The sequence below is a fragment of the Narcine bancroftii genome, chromosome 12 (assembly GCF_036971445.1).
Source record: "Narcine bancroftii isolate sNarBan1 chromosome 12, sNarBan1.hap1, whole genome shotgun sequence".
In the NCBI taxonomy this organism is placed as follows: Eukaryota; Metazoa; Chordata; class Chondrichthyes; order Torpediniformes; family Narcinidae; genus Narcine; species Narcine bancroftii.
In genome coordinates, this window is record NC_091480.1 from 82,664,901 (window position 1) to 82,692,765 (window position 27,865).

At 38.5% G+C, this 27,865-nt stretch overlaps 1 protein-coding gene across 1 annotated transcript; it reads right to left on the minus strand.

Moving 5' to 3' along the window:
- Positions 1 to 1,191: 1,191 nt before the first annotated feature.
- rab5c (RAB5C, member RAS oncogene family) lies at positions 1,192 to 26,821 on the minus strand. Its single transcript, XM_069907240.1, has 6 exons — positions 26,659 to 26,821; positions 10,426 to 10,697; positions 5,355 to 5,506; positions 3,349 to 3,471; positions 3,074 to 3,167; positions 1,192 to 2,141 (listed from the first exon to the last, which is right to left on the minus strand). Exons 2-6 carry the CDS (start codon positions 10,595 to 10,597, stop codon positions 2,026 to 2,028), a joined length of 657 nt encoding a protein of 218 aa, XP_069763341.1. The 5' UTR covers positions 10,598 to 10,697; positions 26,659 to 26,821; the 3' UTR covers positions 1,192 to 2,025.
- Positions 26,822 to 27,865: the final 1,044 nt, after the last annotated feature.

The window sequence follows — 27,865 nt, forward strand, 5'->3', positions numbered from 1 at the left end:
GAACTCAAAAATGCTCACAATATTCCAATTGAGGTCTCCATGTGATATTTGTATACTTTCAAGTTTTAAAAAATTAGATTAGGACACTGGTAGTTTCTCAGTCTACCATAGTAACACTGTTTCAAACTTTCAAGTAAATTATGCAAACATGCTGGAGACACTCAGCAGGTCACACAGCATGCATGGGAAGTGAAGGGTAACCAACATTTCAGGCCCGGGCCCTTCATCAGGCATCTTTCTGCATTGCGTATTTTATTTCAGACTCTGGTCCTTTCCCATTTTTATACAAAATAAAAAAAAACATTTTAGATTGGACAATTGCAAGATAGTTGAACCTATTGAATTGCTGCTTTGACCCCTAAAGGAATTGAAAGCATTAAATGGCAAATAGTTCAATCTTATAAAAATGTTGGGGTGTGTTCTAATAGAGATCAATGTTCTCTGAACATTTAAAGAACCAAGGCCTTATTCAGGAAACCACAGCACCTTACTTCAAACTGGAGTGGTTTTGTTCATTACAAGTACATAATGTTCGTAAAAGGAAAGTAGATACAGCATTTTTTTTTTTTTTTTTTTAAAAAAAGTTGATAGTTTATTAAAAGTAATTAGCATTCCTCTTTGGGGTACTAAACCACTAGTGCCTGGCTATCAAAGTGTGCCTCCGTTCCAGAACATTAAAGGACGATACAGTGGCATGTACAAAGCCACACTGGATACCAATCGGATACAATCATTTGGAAACTACGTACTGAGATTGTGGTGCAATTATTACAAATGCTCTGAGTAACAGGTCAAGCTCCCAACCCTTTTGTATTCAGCACAAAATATCCTAACACTAGGATTGCAGAAGCTAGTGAAAACAAACTTATTCACTGCTGCAGGACATTGGGTTTCATCATCACCACCTGTTTGAAGAACAATTTTCCAAAGTTTTGACATTTGAAATCCTTGTCACATTAGCCTGTTCCAAACTGACTGACAGCAATATCTAAAGATGCCATTAACACTTCCAGTGTGCAATACTACATTTGAAGCAGACTTTGAAACAAATTCTTATTAGTTTCACTGTTGTAAAGTTAATACTTCCAGACATAAATGACATGGTTAGTTAACGGTTATCTCTTGTATTGCATTTCCAATGGAGTTGATAATTGTTACATTTCCTTATTATAGAACAAATACAAACTGGAGTTCATTCATACCTCCCTCTAGTTTTATTTGTCAAATTACAGATTTTTGTATTACAGACTGGCATCTCTCACACAGACAAACTTGCTCTTTCACTGCCAACAGTCACAGCAACACCTCATAATCTGAGCACTGTGTAAGAATGCAATTGCTGACATTAGGGACAACACATCACCTCCATGGACACTGAAAAATTTACAGATTGCAGAAATTTGAACAGAAATGTGCATAACATTAGAAACCAAAAAACTCCATGCTTTCCAAACACAAGGATGAAGAACAAAGCAGCTATAGTGGAAGGTACTGAATGGACAATGGTTTACCGATTGAAAACAAAGAAAACTGACATTACAAATAGAGATCCTTTTCAAAATTCATAATTGCGATTTGGTCAAAACCACGAGCATTTAACCGCTGATTCCCGTATTAAATTAATTTGTTAACATTAATTGGAGGAGTTGTGTACTAAGTAGTTCTTTAGGCAGATTTTCACAAAAAGACATCTAATCTATTTTTTTTTAAATTTTCGCTCTCCATATATTTATACAAGATTGTAGAGTCTGAAAATGAAGTAATGACCCAGGTAAAGTTGCCTCAAAGTAACTGGTGCATGCATCCGCCACTGGAATTAGAAGGGAAGGGCAAAAGGTTGATATTAAAAGTGATTTAAGACTTAATTTTTGATTTCATGTGGAAAACGCGTTGGTGGATTTCCTCCTGGGTGACTGGAGCGGTGTGAAGAATCAGTGCAGCGATTTGCGGCTGCTCTTGCGGTAAGTGCGAGTGGTAAAGGGGAATTCCGGTCGGGCTTTCTGAGGAGACCTGCCAGTTACCAGTTTAATTACTGCAGCACTGGCTTCGACTCTGCGGACTGGTCTCCTGGAGGTCCACACCCCTGGTTCGGCCTGAAGTTCCACCTGCATTCTGAGGCTCATTTTTCGGCAGCTTTTTGGCTGGAATAAAAGGTTCAATGAAAACAGTTGTTGCAACACATTTAGTTTTGTATAATCTATTGAGAAATTGTTGATCCAAATGTCAAAGGTATTATTTATTGAGCAGTATTATTCCTACCCATGTGGGAGTTTAAAAAAAAAATCAAGAAACAAAGACCACATTTTAGATTAATGGCCATGCATCTTTTCTGCTTTGTCCTTGAGACAGGAAACATCTTTGGAAACACATATATTCTGGAGAGTTCCTCCTGTGTTGTGTCTACCAGTCTCAGTACATTTATATACTGTCTGCAGACCTCCAGATAATTTTTGTCTGGAGACAGGTTTTAATAAAAACTGCAGATGTTGGAATCTGAAATAAAAATAGAAAATGCTGGAAATACTTTGCAGATGAGACAGCGCCATGGAAAGAGAAGAGCCTTTATCTGAACCTCATCCTGAAATATTAACTGATTCTTTCCACGGATGCTGCCTGGCCCGCTGAATTTTCTAGCAGTTTCTGAATTTATTAGAAATGCAATGTGCAGATAGCCATAAGGTGCATTAAAATCAGATGGTGGTTGGAGAGATTTCCTTCAAGGCTTCCACATAGTTATGATTTTTTTTCCATCAACAGGAAAATATCCAGTGCAAATAAAGCATGTTAATAGCCCAATTATTTTCTCCACAGGTTACATTAGCTGGATAGTTCCCAACTCGCTTCTACTAGCTTAGCATCGATACACAAAGACAGTGTCCCATCCCATATTAGATGAGCTTTTAGCTCATTTAAAAGGAGCAATCCAGCAAACCTGTGCCATCAGTAAGGGCAAAGATGCAAACCAAAATGATTTCTCAAATTCAAACACAATTTGAAAGCTGTTGACTTCAGAAGGAACTCAAGTGACATGAGACAAGAAAATATATTTAAGAGAATCAAGAAAAATACTTACCTATGGCCATAAATATTTCATTCACATTCATTGCCGTCTTTGCTGATGTCTCCATGAACAGCAAGCTGTTGTCTTCTGCATATGCTTGTGCTTCCTGCAAGAGAAAATAAGTTCAATTCTAAAACAAAGCCCAAGCATTTGAGGTCTACACTTCTGAAATGCAAACACAAATGTGCAAGAACATTTTCTGAGATGTTTGAATGAATTTTTGACGAGGTTGGAAATGGGTAGTGGCAACCAATGAAATACATGGATGCAATTTTATCCCGACTTACCTGAAATTCCACGGTTCTTTTATTTGCAAGGTCAGCTTTGTTCCCAGCTAATGCAATCACTATATTTGGACTGGCCTGTCGCTGCAGTTCCTTTACCCAGTTCTTAGCTCGTGCAAATGTGTCCTTCAAAAATTAAACATTAAATTAACTTACATAGCAAGTGGAACAATGTGGTTAAGTTAAGATGATTGGCCAAATGTCTTAAACTTATCCATAAGTGATGTAGTCTTTCAATTTCCATTGCAGAGTTATGTTAACTGTTTCACACTTGACATTCAAAGTACAACTGGGCAACTAAATCTAGTTCAGGCACATAAAAATGAATTTGGGAAAACTGTTACATACACAAAGTAAATTCACACCAATATTCCAAATTTTGAGAAAGTTTGACTGCAGAAGTGAGCAACCAAGGTCAGCTACAAAAGCTACAAGATCAGTTATGACTAATCTCAACAAAATTGCTGCAAGTCAAATGCACCAAATCTTTTGCCTGTGTGAAATGATTGGGTGGGGGGAGGGGGTAGCAGTCAAAACCAGATCTAAATCAATACTGGCCTTAATTCAGCCTAGTACTTCAGCCACATGTGTAAAGGCTTTATCAAGCAAGAAAATAATGATTTTTTTTGGGTGGGGGCTTCTTTTCTTTTTTCTTTCTATTGATTTTAAAACTTGTAAAAGCCATGTATGACAGATTGTGAATGAATGTAATGCAACTGATTATATGGGATTTATAAATAAAATAAAAACAACAATGAATCTTTGAAGTTAATTTTTCAAGTACAGAATATTCTAATGCCTTCTGTTACTTGTAATCAGGAGGAAATGAAAGCAGTTCTTGCTTATTTGACAAAAGCTCCAAATAAAGGCAAGGTTTTTCCTTAGTAAATTAGATTTAGTTGACGCACAGCTTGTGATTAAAACCACTGCAATTAGTTCAGTGAATTTGAAGGGAAACCAAGTTCTCCAAGTTACACTTTCATAAATCATTTAATACGATTTTCAGTATTGGCTGTTTGTATTTATAACAATTGCCTTTTGTTGACAAGTTGTTAATTTCACATTCAGTCAATGTGGTGCAAGTCTGCAGCTTTAACCCATGCCAGAATTTGGAAGGCTCTTCATATTCTACTGTGCAATGGCACATGACCGAATGCCCAAGCAATAAGACTTCATTCATGATTTACTATAGCTTCTGCCTCAGTTCCAAAATAGGTTCAATTCTGTCAGCTAGTGTTATGTGGAGCTTGCATGTTCTCCATGTAGGTTTCCTCAGGTGTTCCAGTTTCTCCCCCCCCATCCCAAAGTGGCAATTTGGTCAGTTAATTGACTATTGTGAATTGCCTCTAGTGACTATGTGAGGGGTAGAAACTAGGGGTTATCCAAAAGTGACATGGGGAGAACAATGTGGGCTAGGGCAGGATTAGTACAGCAATAAGGTAGAGTAAATGTGCTGGAATAGAATTTTATGGAACTGCTAGGCCTAGTAATGGCAAGGCTAGGGTCAATGACTTCATGTGCAGAGGCCAGGGAAATAATCATGTGAGATACACTACACTCAAAATCACCAATGCCTGAAGAGGGCGCACAAAATCAGTGAACCGGTGCGGACTCGAAAGGCCAACATGGCCTGTTTCCGCTCTGTAAATGGTTATGTGGTTAATGAGTCCATTAAGCAGGCAAAAATTATTCAAATGTGCCCACCACATTTGAATTTGAGATTCAGACACCAGCATCAATTTATCAGTTCTTTGTTTCATACTCTGGGTGGGTGGGACTGCATACGGCTCTAAGAGGCAATACAAAGAACTTTCTACGATGAAAACCTTGATGCATGGAAACAGTGGTGACAGCCATGTTAAAAAAGGAAGAGAGCACCATTAGTGAAGATAGTTTTAGCATGTCTACCTGGGGAGGTTCAGTCCCCATCTCAGTAAAGTCATGGCTGCTGTTGACGCTCAGAAAGAGATGGGAAGGAAATACAAAACAAAGAAACGGGTATCACTTACTGTGTTGGTTATATCATACACCACAATGGCAGCTTGTGCCCCCCTGTAATACATTGGTGCCAAGCTGTGATATCTTTCTTGCCCAGCAGTGTCCCAGATCTCAAATTTAACAGTTGTGTCATCCAAACAGACAGTCTGTGTTAGAAAGGCAGCTGGAAGTAATATTTGATAGATCATTAATTCAGTTCAATGCATTCAGATCTCATACAAAACATTTGAAAAGTTCAAAATACATGGTTATAATCCTTCCACCTTCAAAAATCAGGTTTAATTGGAAATATCAAGCTAGAATCACACTCTAAAGGCCCTCAGTACAGGAAATGGTCCAGTTTTAATCCTGGGCAATACAACGCTGGATAATCCAATGGGATGTTACTCAAGAAATGGTCTTGTTCAGGCTTTGAGCAACTGTTCAATGCAAAAAAAAGATTGTGAATAAAATGAGCAAATTGGTCAAAATGTTTTGCATTGGTATTGGCAAAAACATTTTAAATACCATAGGTTGAAGTGCAAATGTTCATACTTCTCTTCCTTTCAAGTAGAATTTTAAAATTACTGGCAAATTTCCATACTCCAAAGACTTAAAATTGCTGAACATTCCATCAAAAGACAATTAAAAACCAAAGTACAACCAGTTATAATTCGACCTCAAAGTAACTGAATAAGATCAGTTTTCCCAATTACCCATTTCCCTTCCTGACATTCAATGTTAATGCAGCTATTCTGCTAGGAGGTGCCTAATCTTTTATCTGGGATTCCGAACACCAGCAACCTCCAAAAACCAGCACTTTTTTCAGTAGATGACATCTGCTCATCAAATATGCTTTTTAAAAATAAATGCTGCCAGTAGATCACAGGAATTTCTCAGAAAATTCCTGCAACACAGGTGGTGTATAAAGTTTCAGGCTGGAATTAGAAACTAATTCCCATCCAGAATTTTTCCTGCAGCAGCCCTGGACATTTTTGCAGCCAGCCTGCAGCCTAAACTGAACTGCAGGCTGTCTGCAACAAGTTAATGAATACACCTGACCGCTTCATTCCTAGGTGACATGCCAAATTTCCTCCAAATGAGGATGTAGAGGCACTTGGTGTACTTCCTTGACCACTGTCAAAATGGTTGAACTCAGTCATTAGAGATGGTTAACAGCTCAACAAAAGTTGTCCTCATCTCCATTCTCATACTGTGGATTCTGTAGATCCCATGGGACTGAAAATGCAGTAACCTTGCTGCTCTCTCTCTACTACTCCCCCAGCGAAGATAAGAGTTTGAAAACACCACAGATTCAAGGATATTTTCGACCCCATTGTTAGACCATTGGCAAAATACTGTCCTTGCATTGTTTGAATTGAACTTTAAGATCATAGTATGGACTTGTTTTGTACTGTTGTGTTCAAGGATAAGTTGACTTGACTGCATAACAAGGTTTTTCACTTTGTCTTGGTACATGTAACAAATAATTCTATTCCAACTCATTGGTTCAAATCCCACTTTAGGTTGCAGAATTGGATGAACCTGCAGTCAGATGTTGCATTGGATCATGGGTTAAATTATTGGACTAGAAATTCAGATAATTGAACCAACTATAGAGGCACCATGGTTCAATTCCCACCACAGCAGTTACATCCAGACTGAATGCGACTAGCTTCTTTCCTCCATACACTGAGATACTAAACAAACTCAAAGATGCTCCCACAGCATCACTTGGATTCCTATAACCTTGGCTAGCACTTGTTGCACAGCCATTAATAACATTATTATTCATCTTTTTTTACTTTTGCCAAATCTTGCATTGCAAAACACTGCAGTTAATTTAGGAAATCTATTAAAATGTGATACATTTGTACCATGGCCTTCATTTGTACAAATACTCTTATTGACCGACTCAATTGAGCAGTTAGCCCACATTAAAACAGTTTCAACATCATTCCAATATCTTAATACATTTCACGCAGTTTGCAAATTTGCGTGGCATACTTGATTTTTGATACAACTGTGCTTTTATAAAACTAATTAAACTGATAAATTAAGACAAACAGCAGAGAAATTAAATTCTCCATTTAACTTGGATTCACCTAAACTGTTTAAAGATAGGCCAGTATTCCTGCTGGCCCTATGCCAAGTTTCACATGCATACTTCTAGAAAGTAAACTTGTTACTGCTACATTAAATGAGAGCTTAGAATGACAAGTGGAAATATCTACAATAGCTGGAGATTCAAGCTTACTAGCTGCTTCACATCAGCTTCTTACGACCCAGTACCATCGTTACCCATGTGCAATATTCCGCCCCAAAAAAGCTCAAGCCTCTCTTTTTGCACAAATATTTTAAATTACCTTAGAGACTGAGAATTTGATATAACAGAACTTATTGGATGTTGTGTGGTATAACTTAATAGCCTGCACAAAAGCGTTGAACAGTGACGTGGGATATCTGCTGTTTGAAAATTTCAAGATTCCTTTATTGTCATGTGATAAAACAGGTATAATATTACTAAAAAATTGCTTTATTCTGCCATTAGGGAGACAGATTTGCCATCAGCAGAAATTGCTGGGCATCTCTTGGGGGAAAAAAAGGAAAATAATCTCTCTCTTCCCCCACCCCCCCCCCCCCCCCAAAAGTCACTGGGTGTTCATGAATTCATCTCCAGTGTTCCTACAGCCTCCATATTCACAAATTCCAGCCCAAGCCACTGGCAATCCAAACTCAAAATCGGCAGTCCAAAACCTGCATGGGTTTCTCGCCTCAAGACAACAACCTGCTGCTTGTGTTTTTCACTGTCCCTGTGGGTCGTCATCTCTGCTTCTTCTCAAACCTGGTTTTTTTTGGAGGGGAGGGGGGGGGGGGAATCCTGCTGTGCTCTGAACCAGTCCACTGCTTCCTTGGAATCTGCAATCCCAAAGGCTGTTGCCAAACATAGACACTGCCATCTTGGGCCCAGACCCTGCAGTCGGAAGAGTTTAATATAAATCACCATCTACTCTGTTAAAGCCTGTACAGAGCTGCTGGTATTTGCAGAAGAGTCCCTCCTAACTCTCTGTAGGGCCGCACCAGCAGTGCTATCTTTTTCCACTGTAATTTTTTAAACATTCTTCCCCCCACCACACCAAGTAAATAATTAATAAATAAACTTGATGTGGTCAGAGTTTGTTCATACTTAGATTAAATATTCAATCTGTTTTAGTTCAGATTTTTGTTCCTCCCAATTAATGCCAGTAATTGGTAAAAATCAGGCATTTTTTTCAGTTAAATTAGCCTACTTATCAAATTGCAAGTCACTGTGTTGCTGGACAGTTCCTCTTTTACAGGAGGGGACGATGGAGGAAAACAACTCTGGTAACAGCCTTTTCAGTGGTGGACTGCAATCAAATTGATCTCCTTTCTTGAAAACTGCCTCCGATATATTCAGTACATTCTCTTCTTCCCAGAAGTGGGATTAGAGATTAGGAATTCCTGACTGAATACTGTCACCATCTGCTCCAAAAAATGTGCTGCTTTTCCGTTGATTATGGGTCCTTTGTCTTCTTGCTTCATACCACAGTGACATCAATTGCAAAATGCTGGAATGGGGTTATACCTCCTTTCATTTAATTGCGAGAAATGTGCCACTCTTGATAAATATTGCATAATTTTGATATTATCAACTAAAAGCAGCACATTTTTTGATACAAACATATGTATGCCCATAAAGTTCATATGAAACAAGATTGACAGAGCTAGGGCTTTTCTCTTTGGTGGGGGGGGGGGGGGAAATGAAGGATAATAGGTAACTTAATAGAGGTAAATAAGATTATGAGGGGTTTAGACTTTTTTCCTGGGACAACAATAACAAATACTAGAGGACATCTGTTTAAGATGAGCGGAGGAAAGTTTAGGGGAGACGTCAGAGGCAAGTTTTTAAAAAAAACTGAGCCGTGAGTGCTTAGAATACATCCCCAAGCACGGTGGAGGCTGGTACAATAGGAACATTCAAAAGACTCTTAGATAGGCACATGAATGCAAGAAAAAAAGAGGGTTATGGGAGTGCGAAAGGGGAAAAAAGATTGTTGTGGAGTAGGTCAGCAAAACATGGGCTGAAGGGCCTGTACACTGCCGTAATGTTCCATGCTCTGTATCCTGACTGTCTGTAAACAGCATGTTTCAGTAACCCAACCATTGGAAATGTTACCTTTTAACATCTGCTCCTGCTTCAATTTATTCAAGTGCAACTTTTGCCCTCATGACAAATGCCAAAATTGTGACCGGAAAACTCCATTTCACAAGGAGAACAATAAATTACCAATGGTCACCAGACAACTCTCTCGTGCTGGTTTTCATGTTTAGAAGCCATTTCCAAACGCTGTTGAACAATAAACTTATCAAAGGTGTATTTACACAAATTTACAACCAGAGCATTAACAAAAAAAATCAATCTTGCAAAACTTCAAGCTGGCAGTACAAATTCAGGAGTTGGGACTTGACAACTTGAAGTACCAGGACTGCAGTCGACTCACATCCCTGCTTTGCACAGGAAGCTGTTATTATGGTGCATTATCTCTTGTTTAACAAATGTGATGAGCCTTGGAAAGCGAACGATCTGACTAATTTCATTACAGACAGCAGAAATGTCAAACTTGCTCCATAAGGTGCAAATGCTTAATTTAGGAAGACAAAAGTAATATTTTCATGCAAGTTGAGAAATGGCTCCATAAAAGTCTGAAATTCCAGCAAGCCCAAACCCAGGGCAACAGGGCTCTGCATAAATTGAAAATTTAGACTTTCATCATTTGGCCCATGAGCCTGTCCCACCCAATCCTAGCTAAATGACCTACAATCCCAGTACGTTTAAATGTGGGAGGAAACCCACGCAGACATGGGGAGAGCGTACAAGCTCAGACAGCTCCAGATTCTAACCCGAATCACTGGTGCTGTAACAGTGTTGTGCTAACCATTACATTAACCACTCTGTCCTGCATACTCATTGCACAACCTTCGCTGCATCAAGCAGCATTGGCTGATTACCTTATTAATTGATGCTAAAATCAGAGTGACCTCACCAAATGATTCAAACATTGACTGTAAATTTTCACTTACCTCCAATTGTGCTTTCTTGGTATTCATGAAACTGTCCTTTCACAAAGCGCAAAACAAGGCTGGATTTACCCACTGCTGATTCACCCAGGAGAACCAATTTAAACTGACAGATTTTGTTTCCAGCAGCTGGTCCATTGGATCGAGCCGTGCCACCCCGACCCCGACCCGCCATGGCCTAAAGTGCAGAGGCTTGCAGAAAAGTTCCGAGATTCAACAGCAGAAGTGATGCGTCAAGGCAGGGATTCCAGACACAGCTGTCAGCAAGTTTGGTACTGTAAAACACAATTAATAATACATGAAATATTTGTTGTACAGACACCCAGCCCAATGCACAGAAAAGTTTAAGAAATTTGATGAACGAGATGTTATTTTATGCATTGTAGATGCTGACTTCAGAATCTGCAGTTGTTATTCTCTTTCATTCAAGTTCCCATGCAAGAAAAATCTAATAATCTTCACCACTACACAAGTTTTCGATGATTTGAACATTAGGCCAGATGTTCTGCACATACACTCTGACCTTACAAGGTCTTAAAAAGGGAGACTTTCAGCCCAACAAGCTTTAATCAGCTCTTGGAGCTATCCCATATCCCCATTCATTTCCTGTGATTTATTCTTCAAATGACCATCAGCAACCTCAATTCTTCAACTACTACCCTTCACTGGGGTGAATTTATAGTCGGCAATTAACCTTCCACGGACTCACCTTTAAGATGTGGGAGGAAACAAGGAGATTCAAGAGGCCCAGGGTGAACTTACAAAACTCTCTATTACCAGCAAAGTAACTTTGGGAACAGGGTACATGGTAGGACGAAAAATTGGGTTGCAGGTCAAAGTACAAGGTTGGAGAAGGAAGATTCTTTAGGAGTCATGAAGAATGCTGCAAGCAAAGTAGTTTCAAAGGGAGGTCGAAAGCAGAATAGCTCAAGGATAAAAGAGGACATCAGCTTAATAGGTAAATGGAGCTTTGCAACAGGAGGTGGAACACAATTATAGATTTTTGGAGTCTCCACAATGAATATAATTGTCTTAATAACTCAATACCATAGAGATAAGAGGGTAATCTAATTGAGATGTCAATAGGAGATGATTTTTAAGGATGTGTAAAGTTACAATCCATAATTATCATAAAACAAATTGATCAGGATCAATGATTCTAAACAAACGAACAGGAGACACCAGATTACAAATCAGGATTTTTAATCAAAGAAAATACCACAATAGTAGCTTCACTCTTATCATAAATAGCAAAAGGGAAATGTTTTGTTTGCAAGGATTACAAAAAAACAACTTTGAAGGTTTGATCAGTTTAGGACATTTATATTGAATAAGTGCTTGAGGTTTATAGGAGAAAATTTAGCAAGTGAGGACAAAAAGCCATTAAGTGCTTTTGACAAGCAAGATTAAAGAGAATCCAGAAATCACAAGTGCAGAAAAACCCGCAGTATCTGGCACCTATAGGGATTGGTAGATGACTGACAAGTAAATTTTCTGGTTGCTTGAGCCTTGCAAACTAACTGATGGGGGTGGGGAGCAATTTTAATTTTTTTTTTAAAAAACCCATTTATTTTCCTTTTTTTTTTGCCAGTTGCTTGAGGCTGTCAGCTGTTTGAATTCCAGATAATGGGGATTTTACTATATATTGAAGCAAGAGGGCCTCTCAGGGAACCATGTGATACAAGATATTAAATGATACTTCCCATTCACAAGAAATGAAGGCTTGAAGAGCTAAGGCACAGGTACCCCAACGTTCTGGAGCACATCAATATTAGGGGAAAATATAAGTAACAGATAATAATGGGAAGGAATGAATGAAGATAAATCCCCAAGGCCGAACAGAATCCATCTCAGGGTGCTAATGGAAATTGCTGGGACTCAGAAGATTTTTGCATCTTCTTAAGCAGGGAAGGAAGAGACAGGAGGATAGATAACTTTGTCCTCTTGTTCAAGAGGAACAGAAGGGAATGAGTAATGCAGTTTCCAACAGTAGCCTGAAAACTATGTACCAGTAAACCTTTTTAATCATTGATAGGAAAGTTGAAGATTCTGAAGGCCAGGATTTACATTCACTTGGTGAAGCATGGATTGATTAGGAGGAATAACCATAATTTTGTGCAGAGGAAATTATGTCTCACAAATCTGACCACATTTTGTTTGAAGATAGTTGCTAGAAAATTTAATGCAGAGCAGTAAATATTATTTACATGGACATTAATATGGATTTTGATAAATTCCCCAGATGGGTGGGGCACAACAGATTGGAGACGTGTTGGCAAATAGGATTCAAAATTTGCGTGGGTTAAAAGATGGTGGCAGAGGGGTGTTTTACTGACAGGAAATCTAACAGCATACTGCAGGGACTGATGCTGGTAAAGTTGTTTGTAATGTGTACAAGTAACTTGAATAAGAATATAGGTGGCTTGGTGGGCAAATCTGTAGATGGCAAAGATTGTCTAAGGATTCAGCAGATATAGATCAGCTGAAATGCCAGGTGGAATTTCAATATTTTATGGTCATGTTACAAGACAGAAAATGTGATAGTAAATGAAATGTTCTTTAGTCTATCGCAAGGCAGACTAAAGCCCCTTTCACACTTGCCAGTGATCCCAGGAATCGAACACCAGTCAGCCTTTAAAGTGGCAAGTCTGAAAGCAAAATCTGATCAACGCTGGCGTGAGATGACGTCGTCTCACGCCAATCCCCGGCATCTGCAGAAGCTGACGTTGAGATTAGGCAAGTGTGAAACAGACAGCAACATTGCAGGCACTTCCTATTAAAGGTAGAACAGACCAAATGCAGGTGTGAAAGCTTTCAGTGTCCCAGTTAGGAGTGGTCTAGTGTGAAAGGCCAAACCCCCATTCCTATCCCGGGACACTGAATGGCCGGTTTACAGGGATGCAAGTGTGAAAGGGGCTTCAGACTCTATCAGCAGCGTCACCACTCTTTTCCCAAAGTGTGAAGTATTGCACCTCGGGAGGTCAAATTCTGATTGGCCATGTCGACTAAATGACAGGGACATTAGCTGCAATTGTAGTGGAGACACCTTGGGTAAAGTCCACAACTCCTTCAAAGTGACATAGATGGACAGGGTAGCAAAGATGGTGTATGCTTTCCTTCATAGTCCAAGGCATCTAGCCCAAGAGTTAAGATGCAACATTGTGAACAATTCTGCTCTCCACAGTACAGGATGTGGTATCAATGGAGAATGCAGAAGAGATTTACCTGATATTACCTGGAATGGAGGGCCATAGTTATACATGGACAGATGGGTTTATTTTCATTGAAACAAGAACCTGAATGGCAACCTCAGGTTTATAAATTATGAGTGGCAAGTTACAATGAATAGTTAGAAACTTTGCTCCATGGCAGAAAAGTTTAGGACAAGAATGTGCAGATCAAATATTAAAAATACAAATATTATACCACACCGAAAGATGTTTTTAATGTTGCCATAATTTAATTTTCCCCATAAATCAAAGATTGTCAAATGACATACAAAGAGACTGGAGGAATTCAACAGGTCAGGTAACATCCATGGAGAGAACTGATCAGTTTCAGCTAGGATCATTTATTGAGATTGTCAAATGATGCCCATTTGAAATGGTAGCCTGTAGATACTTTAAATGCAATATTAAGAAAACAAAATGTTCTGAAATGGAGTAAGAGGAAAATTGAGGTAGGTTTTTTTTAAGCAGAGATTAAGACAGATGCAGCAAGACAAAATAGATCAGGGAAAGATTTTAAATTCAAATGCAGCTGAAGGCTCTGTTAACAAAGATCCAAGATTATAGAAGAACAAAGCTGAAAAATTCTCAACTACAATTATTTTCAGATTTTATACCTTAAATGGACGGGAGGGGGGGGGAGGTGGGATGGGGGGGGGGGGGGGGAGAAAATGGCACTGTATAAGGAAAAAGTGTGTACCATGGTTAATGTGATTTATGGTGTGAAAAATAAAACATTTAAAAAAAACTACAATTATTTTCAGAGAACGACACCATCAACCAAAAATACATCAACTAGGATGTTAGTTCAACTCCCTCAAACAGCTAAATCTTGCACCAACAAGTTTGCCTTTATGCCATCAGCAATTTCTTGGGGTGGGAGGTAACACTGATTTGTAATCAAATTTTTCGCAATAGGCTTGACATTTTCAAATGGTTCTGACAAGACTAATCACCTCTATGCAAAACCATCTTACCAAATTATCACTTCCACAGCATTAATTAAAAGCAGGCCAAGACATCACTGTCAAATTATACAAATATTTACACAAGCCCGATAGGTCCAAAAATCACATTTGAATGTTTTTAATAATATTCAGAATGCAAAATTTGGAAAGGAAGAAAGTCACCTCTTTTGAACAATTTCTGGAACTACAACCCCCAACATAAATACACTAATTTTTGACTTTAAACTGTTAAAAATACAAAATAATCTCAAACATTGGTTGATTTGGGAAGTCGCCGGTCTAAAAAAAATCTCTGCTGACTCAACAGCACTTGGGTTAAACATGTTTAGCACAGGTAAAAGTCCTCCAGTCCACATTGCACTGAACCTGATGCAGAATTTATTGCAAGACTTTGCAGTCTGGACATGATATAGATCCTTCATAAAAGGGACAGTTGGAGAATGCCAGTAATCTAAACATTAGTACATTTTACATTAATTATACATTAGTACTGCAGCACTAGTGAAAACTCTGTTCAACAACCCCCAATTCCATTAAACTGTTACTGGTTTATGAAAAGTAACATGGATAAAGATCAGCATTAAACTGCCCTAAGAAAGTGATTCCTGCTTTGCAATTTGCTGTTAGCAATCACATTATGATTGTCTCAGTACCACAATACAGGGACAAACTGACGTTTTTCTTTAAAATTTGGGAGGTAAATCAAAAACATTGTTATTTCAGAAATGTTTCAATAAAAAGGCAAAAGCTTAGTTTTCACATTCCAAATTTGGACAGCGCTGTACGAAAAGTTGCCAACATGAGTAGCTCTCTACTTTTCTACTGTTTTAATCACTTTGTGGAAATAGATTTTAAACTTTGGCTTGGCGACATCATCTCTGTATCGCATATTTCATTGTCAATCACCCGAAGAGGATTAAAGTGGACAATGGTTTAAGATCAAGCTATTCATTGCTTACATAGCTACCCGAGCCACTGAAATCAAAGTAGATTAAATAGTCACTGTAAAGGCAAAGGTTCCATAATTGTCATGTAATATTACATTAACATGCATGAAATTCTTTTAATTTTTGTTTACTGTGAGACAGAGTTGCCACTTTGTTCAGCACCCCTCAGAAACCTACAGCATCTGGTGTTCCTAGGTGGTCTCCCCTCCAAGTACTGACCAGAACTGTGCCTGCTTAGCTTCTGAAATCAGACAATCTCAGACGTATTCAGCTATTATGTAAAATACATCAAAGCAGCTAAAAGTAATCAGTTCCTTCAGTCAATGTTTGCCTTTTTAAAACATTCATTTTTTTTTAAAAATATGTGGACAGATATTTGGAATTGCCAACCAGCTCAAATACCTTGGGGGGAGGGGGGGAAAAAATCTCAAATAATAGGTAGATTTATTCCAGAAATTCTAGTTTAAAATTAAAAATATTTTGCAAAATGAAGAGAAGATTTAATTTTGAAAATGAGCTAAACTGACTCAAAATCTGAACATCTGGCTGTTCAACATATGGCTTTACTGTTTCTCTTTATTCATGTTATGGGACAATCTTTCAATACAAGAATGGACCCCACTCAACTGGTTACTCCACATTGAAGTGCAATAATTTTAGATAAAGTACCTCCACATAAACATTACACACTTGGGTTCAATATTATCTGTTGGGAGGGGTCAAAAGGTAATCCTTTATGTTAATAACCTTTGATCCACATGCTTGTACTATTTACCACATCCCCAACGTCAGTAACCAACTTGGTGTAGATTAACAGGGACTGGTAGTAATAAAACACAAAAGTCTGCAAACACCATGGTTGAAGTAAAAACAACGCTAGAGAAACTCAAGAGGTCAAACAGTGTACTTTATATAGCAAAGACAAGATTGAGTAATCAACATTTCAGGCAGAGCTCCTAACTTCTCTCACCTAGGCCCCGGCTGCCCTCGAGCTAGAGCTTCCAATGCAGACTCTCACCACGAGGCTCTCGACGAGCACTTACTGCAGTCCTGACCTCGCTGCTGGATCCCACAGGCTCATCCCCCACCACCAACACTTTAGTTATGTATCTTTATCTTTGCTATACAGAGTACGCTGTTTGACCTGCTGAGTTTCTCCAGCGTTGTGTTTTTAATTCTAACAGGCACTGGTAAACCTCCAGCAACCTGCCAATTTCTTCTAAATGTTAATAAAATTAAACCTTCATAAATGGGAATGCAACCAAAAGTTCAATTTCATCTGTGGCAAATTCAACATGTGCTGGCTTTATTCAAGAATCACCAATTTAAAAAAGATTGGAAACTCATTTTCACTTTTTGTAATCAAGTCAAAGAATCTATAGATTAAGAGAATGAAACCAAAACCTCCTGGACAGTCCAACTCACTTTTACTGCTGTGACACTTACCCATGTTCAAGGCAGGGAACAAAATGGATGACATAGCAACATCACCCAACAAGCATTGACAACTATCCAAATGTTTCCAAACTCAATTAAACAAATGAAAACAAATAAACTTTAGCCTTACTAAAACACTGGGACAAACTGATTAGAAAGAAACTTCCCAGTTAATCCCAGGAAGGTGCTGGAATAGATCACCTCACATGGGAGTGCAAAGCTGCATGTGGCGGGAGCTCGAATTAGAAAAAGTGTGAAGTGGAACACTACTGTTTCTGTTCCTTAGACAGAATTACATAGAACACCGATGCTACTTCCCATGGTGAAACAGCCTCCAAATTTCATGTGGTTACATCAACATAGAGTAGAATACTAAGGAAATTAAAAGCATTCTTAACCAAACATGACTCAAAAATCTTGATTTTAAAAAAGAGAAATGAACTTTGAGCAGTATGGCAGCCAAGAGTGAACTAATCAGGTATGCATTACCAATCGTATTTCTCTCTCATCGTGTTTTACAATGACCAATCCAAATCTAAGTTCCTGATAGCCAAGAGTGAACTAACCAGGTACGCATTACCAATCGTATTTCTCTCTCATCGTGTTTTACAATGACCAATCCAAATCTAAGTTCCTGATAGCCAAGAGTAAACTAACCAGGTACGCATTACCAATCGTATTTCTCTCTCATCGTGTTTTACAATGACCAATCCAAATCTAAGTTCCTGATAGAGGTCATAGCAAATACAAACTCCATGGATATTTGCGGTCACAGTCAAGTGGGGGAAAATAACCAAACATCACTGTGCCATTGCCAAAAACCAACTCTCATCTCTGCAATGTCAAACTATATCTAATCATTTCCATCACACAGACCGGCATCAAATTTTTCAAGTGTTTCAATCCATTGGTTATCCTAGTCCAAGAGTAGCAAGATCACAATAGCCAATTAGGCTCTAATTGTAAACCCCAAAGTGTGGAGATTGGTGTTTCCATGCATTCATTCAAATTTTTGCTGTACATTCAAGCTCCCCATCTCAGTCCCAATGATTACAATTCCTAGCCATGAAGAAATGTCACTCTTTTACAATAGTCAAAAATTTTGATAAGATGCGAGAATCAATCACCTTTTACCAAAACAAATGTACTGTACAGAACATTGTTGTGATGACCGATATAAACCTACTCAACAATCAAAACCTTCACACCCATAACCCTCCAATTTTCTTGCATTCACAAGCCTTAGAGCCTTTTAAATGTCCCTATTGTACCAGCCTCCACCACCCCAGCAATGGATTCCAGTCACCCACTACGTTGTGTTTAAAAAAAAACTTACTCCAGATGTCTCCCCTAAAATTTGCTTCCCTCTCCAAAATCCTATGTATTTTAGAATAGTTATATAGGTTTTGTTAAGGCTGTAAAGATATTTCCTAGAAGAGTTCTCAGAATGAGAGAGTACAGTTACATCAATAGGCTAGACAGATTTGTTTCACTTCACATCAGAAGTGATGGGGAGAATTGATAGATGTATTCAAAGATAAAGAGTTTGGATAGAAATGAAATGTTTTTCAATGATTGGATTACTGATAGTGTGATGACACAAATTTAAATGTTTATGGAAAGAGCCCAAGTCCATAAAGTAGTTGAGCAACAACAAAAAAAATCACATGCTTAGGATTGAGTACATTTAAAGTATTGAAAACTGAGAACTTGGCAAGTACTCAACAAAATAAATTGTAGGGACACGACAACAGAAGAGAAATGGAACCAAGCAGACAGACCACTTTCCAAAAGAGCCTCGCTGCAGAATCCACGCAAAATTAGTTAACAATTCAGTAAGGTCACAGTATAAGCCTTGCATATTACACATGCAACTTGCATTATTTGCTCCTGCCCCTACTGAATTTGACTCGTGTTAAAATTCTTGGTACAGTAGAAACCCTAGTCCTTCAGAAACTGAAAACAAAACCAATATTTGCCCCAAATCCCCAAGATGGATCAGATCTAAACATCACAAACTGGTTTAAAGTAAAAATGGAGAAATGCATAGTGGTCAGCATAATACCTTTACAGCACCAGTAATCAGGACCAGAGTATGAATCCTATCTTCTACCCATATCTGCATGGGTTTTCCCTGGGGGCTTCAGTTTCCTCCCACTGTTCAAAATGTACCAGGGGTGTAGGTTAATTGGGTGCAAATTGGGTGACATGGACTCATGGGCCAAAATGGCCTGTTACTGTGCTGTACATCTAAATTTTTAAAAATTAAAAATTGCCCTGAAACTGTTTTTTTTTTTAAATTTTTTAAATTCTACTTAATTCCATGCCTCGAACATTTCCCAAAACCCTTCATCCCGTTAGAAATTGAGAAATTAACATTTTTGAAAATGTTATACAAGGGAATAAAATTATGCCAGAGAAACTAAAATAGTTCTCAAATATCAGTTTTTGCTTTGAAGAAAAATAATGGGAAACTGAGAAATTAGAAGAGAAAGGCAAGTTGGCAGCAATAGATTTTAGGAAAATGGTCCAGCTAAGTAAACCAAAATATTCAGTTGGTGAGGCTTTAGGTATGTTGATCTTGAACTTAGAGATTTATCATACATGTGCCCATCTTTGGATCATCTTCATTTCTTTTTTTTTTATAATTTTTTTTCACACTATGAACTATATTGACCAAAATACACAAACATTTCCCTCTTGAATATACACAGTGTCATTTTCTCTCCTTTTTCCCCCGGAATCATCTTTCTGATGAGCGTATGTGTATATGTCTGTCTCGAGGCTTTAAATGCCAACTCGCCTACATGTCAACCATCCACAAAAGGACAAGGTCTTCCATGGACTGGGAATCAGTAGATTCTGCAGTCTAACTGGTTTAGTTGCTCGAGACGGCAAACTCTCACAAATAGGTCAAATCTGAAAATGTGAGAAGTATTCACCAAGTAAAATAGCATCTGGACAGAGGGGAACATTTCAGACTGATAGAAATAGAAGCCATTTTATATCTGTACAATCAATACTACAGGTACTTCCTTGTGCCTAGCACGGTACATTAACATTCCAGTGAGATTTGAGAAGAAACCATTAATATCCAAACTACTTCAATTGCCCATTTCCCTTTTTGAGTGAAAGCCCTTTGATTTCACATTGTCAAACAGCAACTAGCTAACTAACTACAACTGATGCCAGAGGGCTTGGAATCAATAAATTTCTGATCTATTAGTAAGAGGGAGAAAACAAATTGAAGTGCTATAAAGCCCACAGATTTGTTAGCAAAGTGAATCTGCCAAAACCAACTTGTCTAATTTTTGTTTTATTTACACCATGGTAAGAGCAGATTCCGATCGTTTGAACCTGTTCAACCCAATTACACCCAAATTAACCTACAACCCCATATGTTTTGAAGGGTGGGGGGAAATCTAAGCACCCAGCAAAAACCATGCAGACACAGGGAGAATGCAAAACTCCTTATATTAATTTATAAATGTCTTGCGGTGACTCAAAAACATTAAGCATGTTCTCATCACCATTAATTTGGAACCAGCAATAAAATGCAGCCTTTAAACAAGATCCCAACCAGGGACAAAAAGATAGCAAAACCTTTCTCTCAAGCCAGAATGCAAGCCAAAATCTGCTGTTTGAATTCAAGAACCAAAAGATTTGGTGTGAATTTGAAAAAACAACATTATTTTCAGATTTGTGGCCTTGCAAGTGCTGTTGTAAGTGTTTAAAAGATAATCAACAATCAAGAATTAAGCATCCGTGGTTGCATAAAAATAATATTCAGCGCATCCATCTTTCATCATTATTACCATGTCCATAAAGATTATAGTGTAAGTCACATTTATCCAATTTTAAAGTAACCAGACATGCAAAATTAAAGTCATGTATACAAAGAAGCAGAATTCTTTTAAGCAGTCAATTATAAACTCCACAGCAGTTTTTGATGCCAGATATGCAAGTTAAATATCGTACAAATTAGAATAGGCCACTCTGGGCCTCAGTTGTCATTTAGTCGGATTCTGGCTGATCCAATTGTAATGTGACCCCCCCACCTCCACCATCCCATCGATCAAGTATCAACCTCTGCCTTAATAATATTCAAAAGCTCCACTTTCTCTGCACTTTTTGGAAGTATGCTACTAGACTTGTGACCAGTGGAAAGATATTGCCTCATTTAAAAAGTGACCCATTGCTCTAGACTTTCCCCACAGAAGGAAACTCCACACCAACCCTGCCCAGTCTCTTCTGGATATTGTTCACTTCAATTGTCACTTCTCATGTTAAAATATCTGAAGTTTATTTGCACTCTACGTTCATTTCCCCTAGCAATAAACATGATAGTCTTCCTAATGACTTCCTATACCTGCATACTAGAATCAGGGCAACAGATCAGTCTCATCTTAAAGTTCTCCAATCAATACTTTTCATTGTATTATATTTGCCAGATCCTTTTCTACTCCCTTACCCTATTTACAAGGTGTCAAACTTGCCAATCTTTGTGTCAAAGAAGTTAGCTTTCGTACTTTTGCTGCCTTCAATTTCATTTACATCATTTTATTTTTTAAGTGTTGATGCTCCAACACATCATTTGTAATATCTAGGCAACCAGAAAAATAACTAAGGTGAGGGGAAATAAAAATTGATTAATGTCAAAAGAATCCAGATAGAAAAATAAAACTCAACGACAATTGGAGATCTGGATGAATCATGAACACAACTCATTTGGATACAAAACATTTCCTAATCAGGAATGGAAAAACCAGAGGTGTTCGATTCAGTGATCATTGGGGGAAATCAGAGATGAAGAGGGTGAGCAAATTTAAGTTCCTCAGAGGATCTTTCCTGGACCCAACACAGTAATGCCATTGAGAAGAAATCACGTCAGCATCTCTACTTCCTCAGGAGTTTACAGAGGTTTGGTAACATTGGAAACCCTGGCAAATTTCTACAGATGTGTGATGGAAAGTGCTGACTGACTGCATCTGGTATGGGGACATCAAAAGCCCTGAGCAGAAAGCCCTGCTAATGGACACAGCTCAGGACAACACAGGCAAAACCCTACCCATCACCAAGAACATCAGAGAGCAGCAGCAATCATCAAGGATCCACATTACCCAGCACATGCTCTATTCCTGCTGCTACCAACAGGAAAGAGGTATAGCTGCCAAAAGACTTACCCCTCCACCATCAGACTCCTCAATAACAAACTCAATCAGGGATTTATTTAAGGACCCTTACTTTTGCACTTTATTGATTTTTTTTCTTCTTTGTATTGCAGTTTGTTTACATTTATTTATATGTGTACCTTGAATACATTTTTTTTTGCACTGCCTAAGTGCTACCTAATTCTGCCTTGCCCTCATGAGAAATAATCTCAGGGTTGTAAGTGATTCACGTATGTACGCTGATAAATCTGAAGTTGAAGCCACACATTTAAAGAGGGAAAGAAGCTGAGGAAAAGGCCCAGAGATGATAGATGGTCCAAGAGGTGGAGAGACGAGGGAGAAAGCAGTGAGGGGTGGTGGGGGAAGAAGGAGTGAAAGTTAGAAAAAGTACAGGTGTTATAAGAGATAGAAACAGTGGAACAGTTGGGGGGAGGGGCATAAAATTAATGATTGTACTTTTCATTTTAAGGATGCCCAGAAGGAATATAATGTGTCATTTTTCAAGTTCATATTTGTCTGCTGAAGATTCTTTGTTTATATTTGTCTGCTCCATATTTCAGCATCTGTAAATTTTCAATTTATTTTTATTGGAAATGGGTTTGGCAGCATTTGCCAGTTCTGGTGAGAATTCTGATGAGTACTTCCCTTGAAACCTGAACTATTTCTTCTACAAATACTGCCTCTCCTACTTGGTGCTTCCAGCATTTGTTATTTCAGATATTTAGCATCTGCAGTTATCATTTCTGACTCAACACATTTTTAAAACTTGTCACAAGCCCAAAACAAAATCCCAGCAGACCAAAGTATCCTGCATATTTAAGATAAACAATTCAGTTAAACAAGAATCACATTCCGTCCTGCCTTTGAGCTATATCTGGTACATGCTCAGCATTTCAACTTCCTTGTATGCCATAGGAAATTACAAAAAAAGTCCATTTTAGTCAATCACTTTAAGATCATAACAGGTAACACCCCTAAAACCAATTTAACAGAACAAAGAAACCAAGTGCACATACATTTGGATGAATCATGGATAGTTTCTATTCCCATCAGATTGGAAAACATTTTGGGGAAATTAAAGGGATGACAGATCAAACTTGACAAAAGAAAATCCATGATAAAAAAGATGATTCACAAGATGAACTGTTGAAAATTCACTCTCCAGTTTTAAGATGTCACCAACCCTAATGTCATTCAAATTATTTTCATTTCCAGAATTGCATTGCTGAATTATCAACTGCTCCCAAGACTGGAAAACCCTGTCAAAATACAAAACAACTTTGCAAATAAATGCAAAAATATTTTAGATGAAATGCCCAGTCGGAATAAAACACTTTAATTTTTGCAATCATTCATCTTTTATTTGAATGATTTTATTCAAGAATTGTTCACTTGGATTTCCAGAAGGTGTTCGATAAGGAACCACTTAAAAGACTTGTACACAAGTCTTTTACACATAGAGTTGGAGGGGTGATGCACTAGCAAGGATAGATGAGAGGTTAACCAATAGAAAGCAGAGATTTGGGATACAGGGGTGATTTTCCTGGTTGGCAGTGGTGAGCGGAGTGCTACAAGGGTCGGTGCTGGGCCAGCAATTGTTCACAAACGATCTGGAAGCAAGGATAGAGTGTAGTATTTCTAAGTTTGCTGATGACGCCAAATTGAGTGGAAAAGCAAATTATGCCGAGGATATGGAGAGTCTGCAGAGAGATATGGATACGTTAAGTGAGCGGGCAAGGGTCTGGCAGATGGAGCACAATGTTGGCAAATGTGGGCTTAACAACTTTGGAAGCAAAAAAAATGGGAAAAATTAGATTATTTAAATATCAAGCAATTGCAGCAAGCTGCCATGCAGTAGGACTCAGGAGTGCTTGTGCATGAATCACAGAAGGTCGTTTGCAGGTACAGTAGCCTTTCAAGCAGACAAATGGAACGTTGATCATACATCTCAAACAACTGAGCTACAACAAAGCAATATTAGCAATTACATTAAGAAAAAAAAAAATCACATCACAGGAAACAGCCATCTGGGTCTTTAACCTTTAAATTTGTCATTCTCAGCTCAATTCCTGTATCCCTTACACATTTCCGTTTAAACTCTACATGCCATGTACTTTTGAAAGTTAATTCCAAATCTCCTTCCACCATCTATTCCAACAATGAATTCTAAGTCTTGTTACTCTGCCTGAGAAAATTCTTGCACGATTTTTAGATCCAACATTTCTCCTCTGATGACTGAAACTTGGTAATTTTAAGTTTTACCTGATTTATCAAATATAACTGAATTTAATCCAGACACCCCTGCCCCCCCCCCCCCCGCATCTCTCCTTAATCTTCTCAGTTTTAAGCAAAATAATTTAACTTATTATCTTCCACAGTCAACATCAATTATCATTTGAATCACTTTGAAATGAAAATAGGACTGCCATTTCAATCAGTTTCTCTTTGGTGTTATACAGTGAGAAATTTGTTATCTGTACCCAGAATTGAGATGTTTTACACGAGATGATTTCTATTTGTTGATCAAAGGATTACTTCCTGCATCTTACAAAACAATGTTACTATATGACTATGACAAAGCCAAATGAAAATAATTCATCTTTGCCATTTGTTTAATTCAGCTTGTGAATAAAACAAAATGCAAATGTAACATTTTGTCAAATATTTTATTTGGTCAAGAATAAATCTGCTTTCATGCTTTTCCTGCAGTCAAGAGGTATACAGTACTTTTGCTAATGAATAAACCCTTTGGACTCCAGCCATTTTTAACCTTTCATAATATACACTCTGACTGGGTCCATGGGTAAACTACAGTACAAACCAGCTGGTGGTTGGGTATGAAACCGTCTCAGAAAATGGGGACACGGTGTATACGAGCTCATTGGTAGTCCCTGATCAATAGGGACACCGAGTCAAAAGTGTTAAAGCTAATAAAATACAAGCAATTATAGTGACAAATAGGAAGCTGAGTGATGGTGAAGGTGTCATCTTATGGCAATGCACTTGCCACACACTCATTGTCTGCAGATTTTAGCCTAACCATTAATACTTTCACATTATAATAGTCATACAAAATTACTTGCTCATTCCCATATACACTTTAAAGAACTTTAAAGTAAAAAAGCCTGTAGATAATGGAAAAAAAGTCAGAATAAACACAAAACACCCAGGTCTAGTAGCATCTCTGGAAATAAAAATAATTGGTATTTCAGTACAAAAAAAGTCTTTGTTTTTTCCTTCAGCAGAATTTATTGATTTGAAAGATAGGTAATTATTTAATTCAAAATCTGAGATTATAGAACTTTAATGAATTAAAAGGAATTGACAGTCATGAAGCAAACATTTTATCAATTAGTCTGTCATCTTATCCTGCATCATCATCCTGTAGAGTACCAAAATCAATGTTAACTACAATAGGCTGCCTGGTCTCTTCTGACTGTCTCATACACCACTTAACATCACACTTCCCGTTTTTATTTCATTTTGTAGGTTAAGAATTGTGGAATAGCAAGTCCCTTCACTCAAATCGAAGTACAAAAACCCTGCTTGTGCAGAAATGTGCAATTGCATAATTGTTTGATTTGATTAGGTGCAGGAAAAGGCAACTAAGTTTTAGAAAGTGTGTATCTACTTCTTTAAATAACCTCAAATTTTACTACACTTTGAATTCCTAAAACAAATGTATAATTATAGTGATTTTACATCAATATTCTGCACATAAACAAAAGACACAAACAACCTTCACTGATCAAGTTACCTCAATAAATGGCTCAAGACCAATTCATCACAGGGTATTTTAAAACATCTTGGCAAAAACACTCCAGCACCAACTTGAATGCACAGGATGTAAAAGTCGAAGAGTTTTCATGCATTGCAAAGAACTGATATTTTTGGAAAAATACTGAAGACAGAGAAAAGAAAGTTAATAGAGCCACAGAGAAAGCAGATTCCGAGAGGCAAACGAACTCGACTGGATTTGAGGTGCAGGAATAAATTGAAAACTGGAAAAAAAAGAGGAAGAGAGAGTTGATAACTGAACGAGAGAGATTTGTTCCAACCAGAAATAAAATAGTTTACACCTGGAGGTTAAACTTTCGAACCGTGTTCAAAACTGTTTCACAATAAACTTTTGTAAAAAAATCAGCTGACTCAGAGCAGAAACATCCAGGGCTCCTTCCAAATGTTGTTTACATGCGAGCTTCCTAAAAATAATGGAGCTGAAGATATCCAGCGTCATGGTAAAAACCAGGAACAAGGCACCATGACCACGCAGGTTGGACACAGACCCTTGCACCAGTGTCATTGAAACCTGGCTCCACCGTGAAGTTTCTTGCCAACATTTTGGGGCGGAGGAGGCCATGAAATCCCCTTTCACCTCGGTTCCTGGGGTGGAAATGCCCGGTGTTGCTGCCACTTGGCCCCAGCCACAACACAGAGAGCATTTCCTCCCTCAAACGAGCCACCAACCCAACTAACAGATACTCACGCGACGACAACAGGGCAACAACGTCGCCCTCGCCCACTCGTATCTCACTCCAATTCCCAGCTTCAGGATTTATATTTATTCTACCCAAAAAAATAACTCCAGGCCCGACTCTCAACCTCCACTTCCGCCTTTCCGCTTTCACATTGCCGACCCGCCCATTCCTCCTCCGGAAGCGACGCGTGAGGGTGGGAACATCTCTCCGATTGACAGGGCCGTTCACCCAATCGGAGATACGAACACCGCGCCAGCCGTCGGGTGACACGAGCTGACCAATTGCAAAGGCGCCAAGCGAAAGAAGGGACCAATCGCCGCGAGGAATGCCCTTTCCCGGCAGCTGTAGTCCGAGGCAGGCCACTTCATCTGGTTGGGGTTGAGGAGCGACTACAATTCCCAGAAGGCCTTGCGGAGGCAGCGTATTGTCTTCAAGGTTGATGAGCAGGTTACCCTGAGGAATTGGGTTATCATGTCCCAGGAATTCAGAGTAGGAGAATTATCTTTTGGACACCAAAATAATCACATTTCCGTCTTATGACATTTTCAATGAGGTACTTTGCAAACTTCTCCACCTTATTTATTGGGGGTGAATCTCAATTTAGTTTGTGAATATTCATTTTGGTGAGTATCACTATCGAAGTTTTCTGTTTTAAACAGTTTTTTGTTTCACTGGTTTACTCTTAATATTATTCTGAAATCTTGGAAATCAGGAGAACACGAACCAGTCCTCAGCGAGGGCTCAGTAGTGGAGAGAGTCAAGAATTTCAAATTCCTGGGTGTCAGCATCTCCGAGCATCTGCCCTGGTGCTTCATGTAGATGCAATCACAAGGCTATACATTGTGAGGAGTTTTGGTACGTCACTGCAGTCTCTCAAAACCTATGCAGGTGTACCGTGGAGAGCATTCTGGCTGGTTGTATCACTCTTTGATCCGGGGGTGCCAACACTCAGGACAGGGAAAAAAAAACAGAAAATTGTTAACTCGGCCTGTGACATTATTGGCATCAGTCTTCACTCCAACGAGAGCATTGACAAGAGACAGTGTCTTAGGGAAGCAGCATCTATTCCAGTGATTCTCAACCTTTTTCTTTCCATTCACATACCACTTTAAGTATTCTCTATGCCATAGGTGCTCTGTGATTAGTAAGGGATTGCTTCAGGGGTATGTGGGTGGAAAGAAAAAGTATGAAAACTACTGTTTTAATTGTACCTAA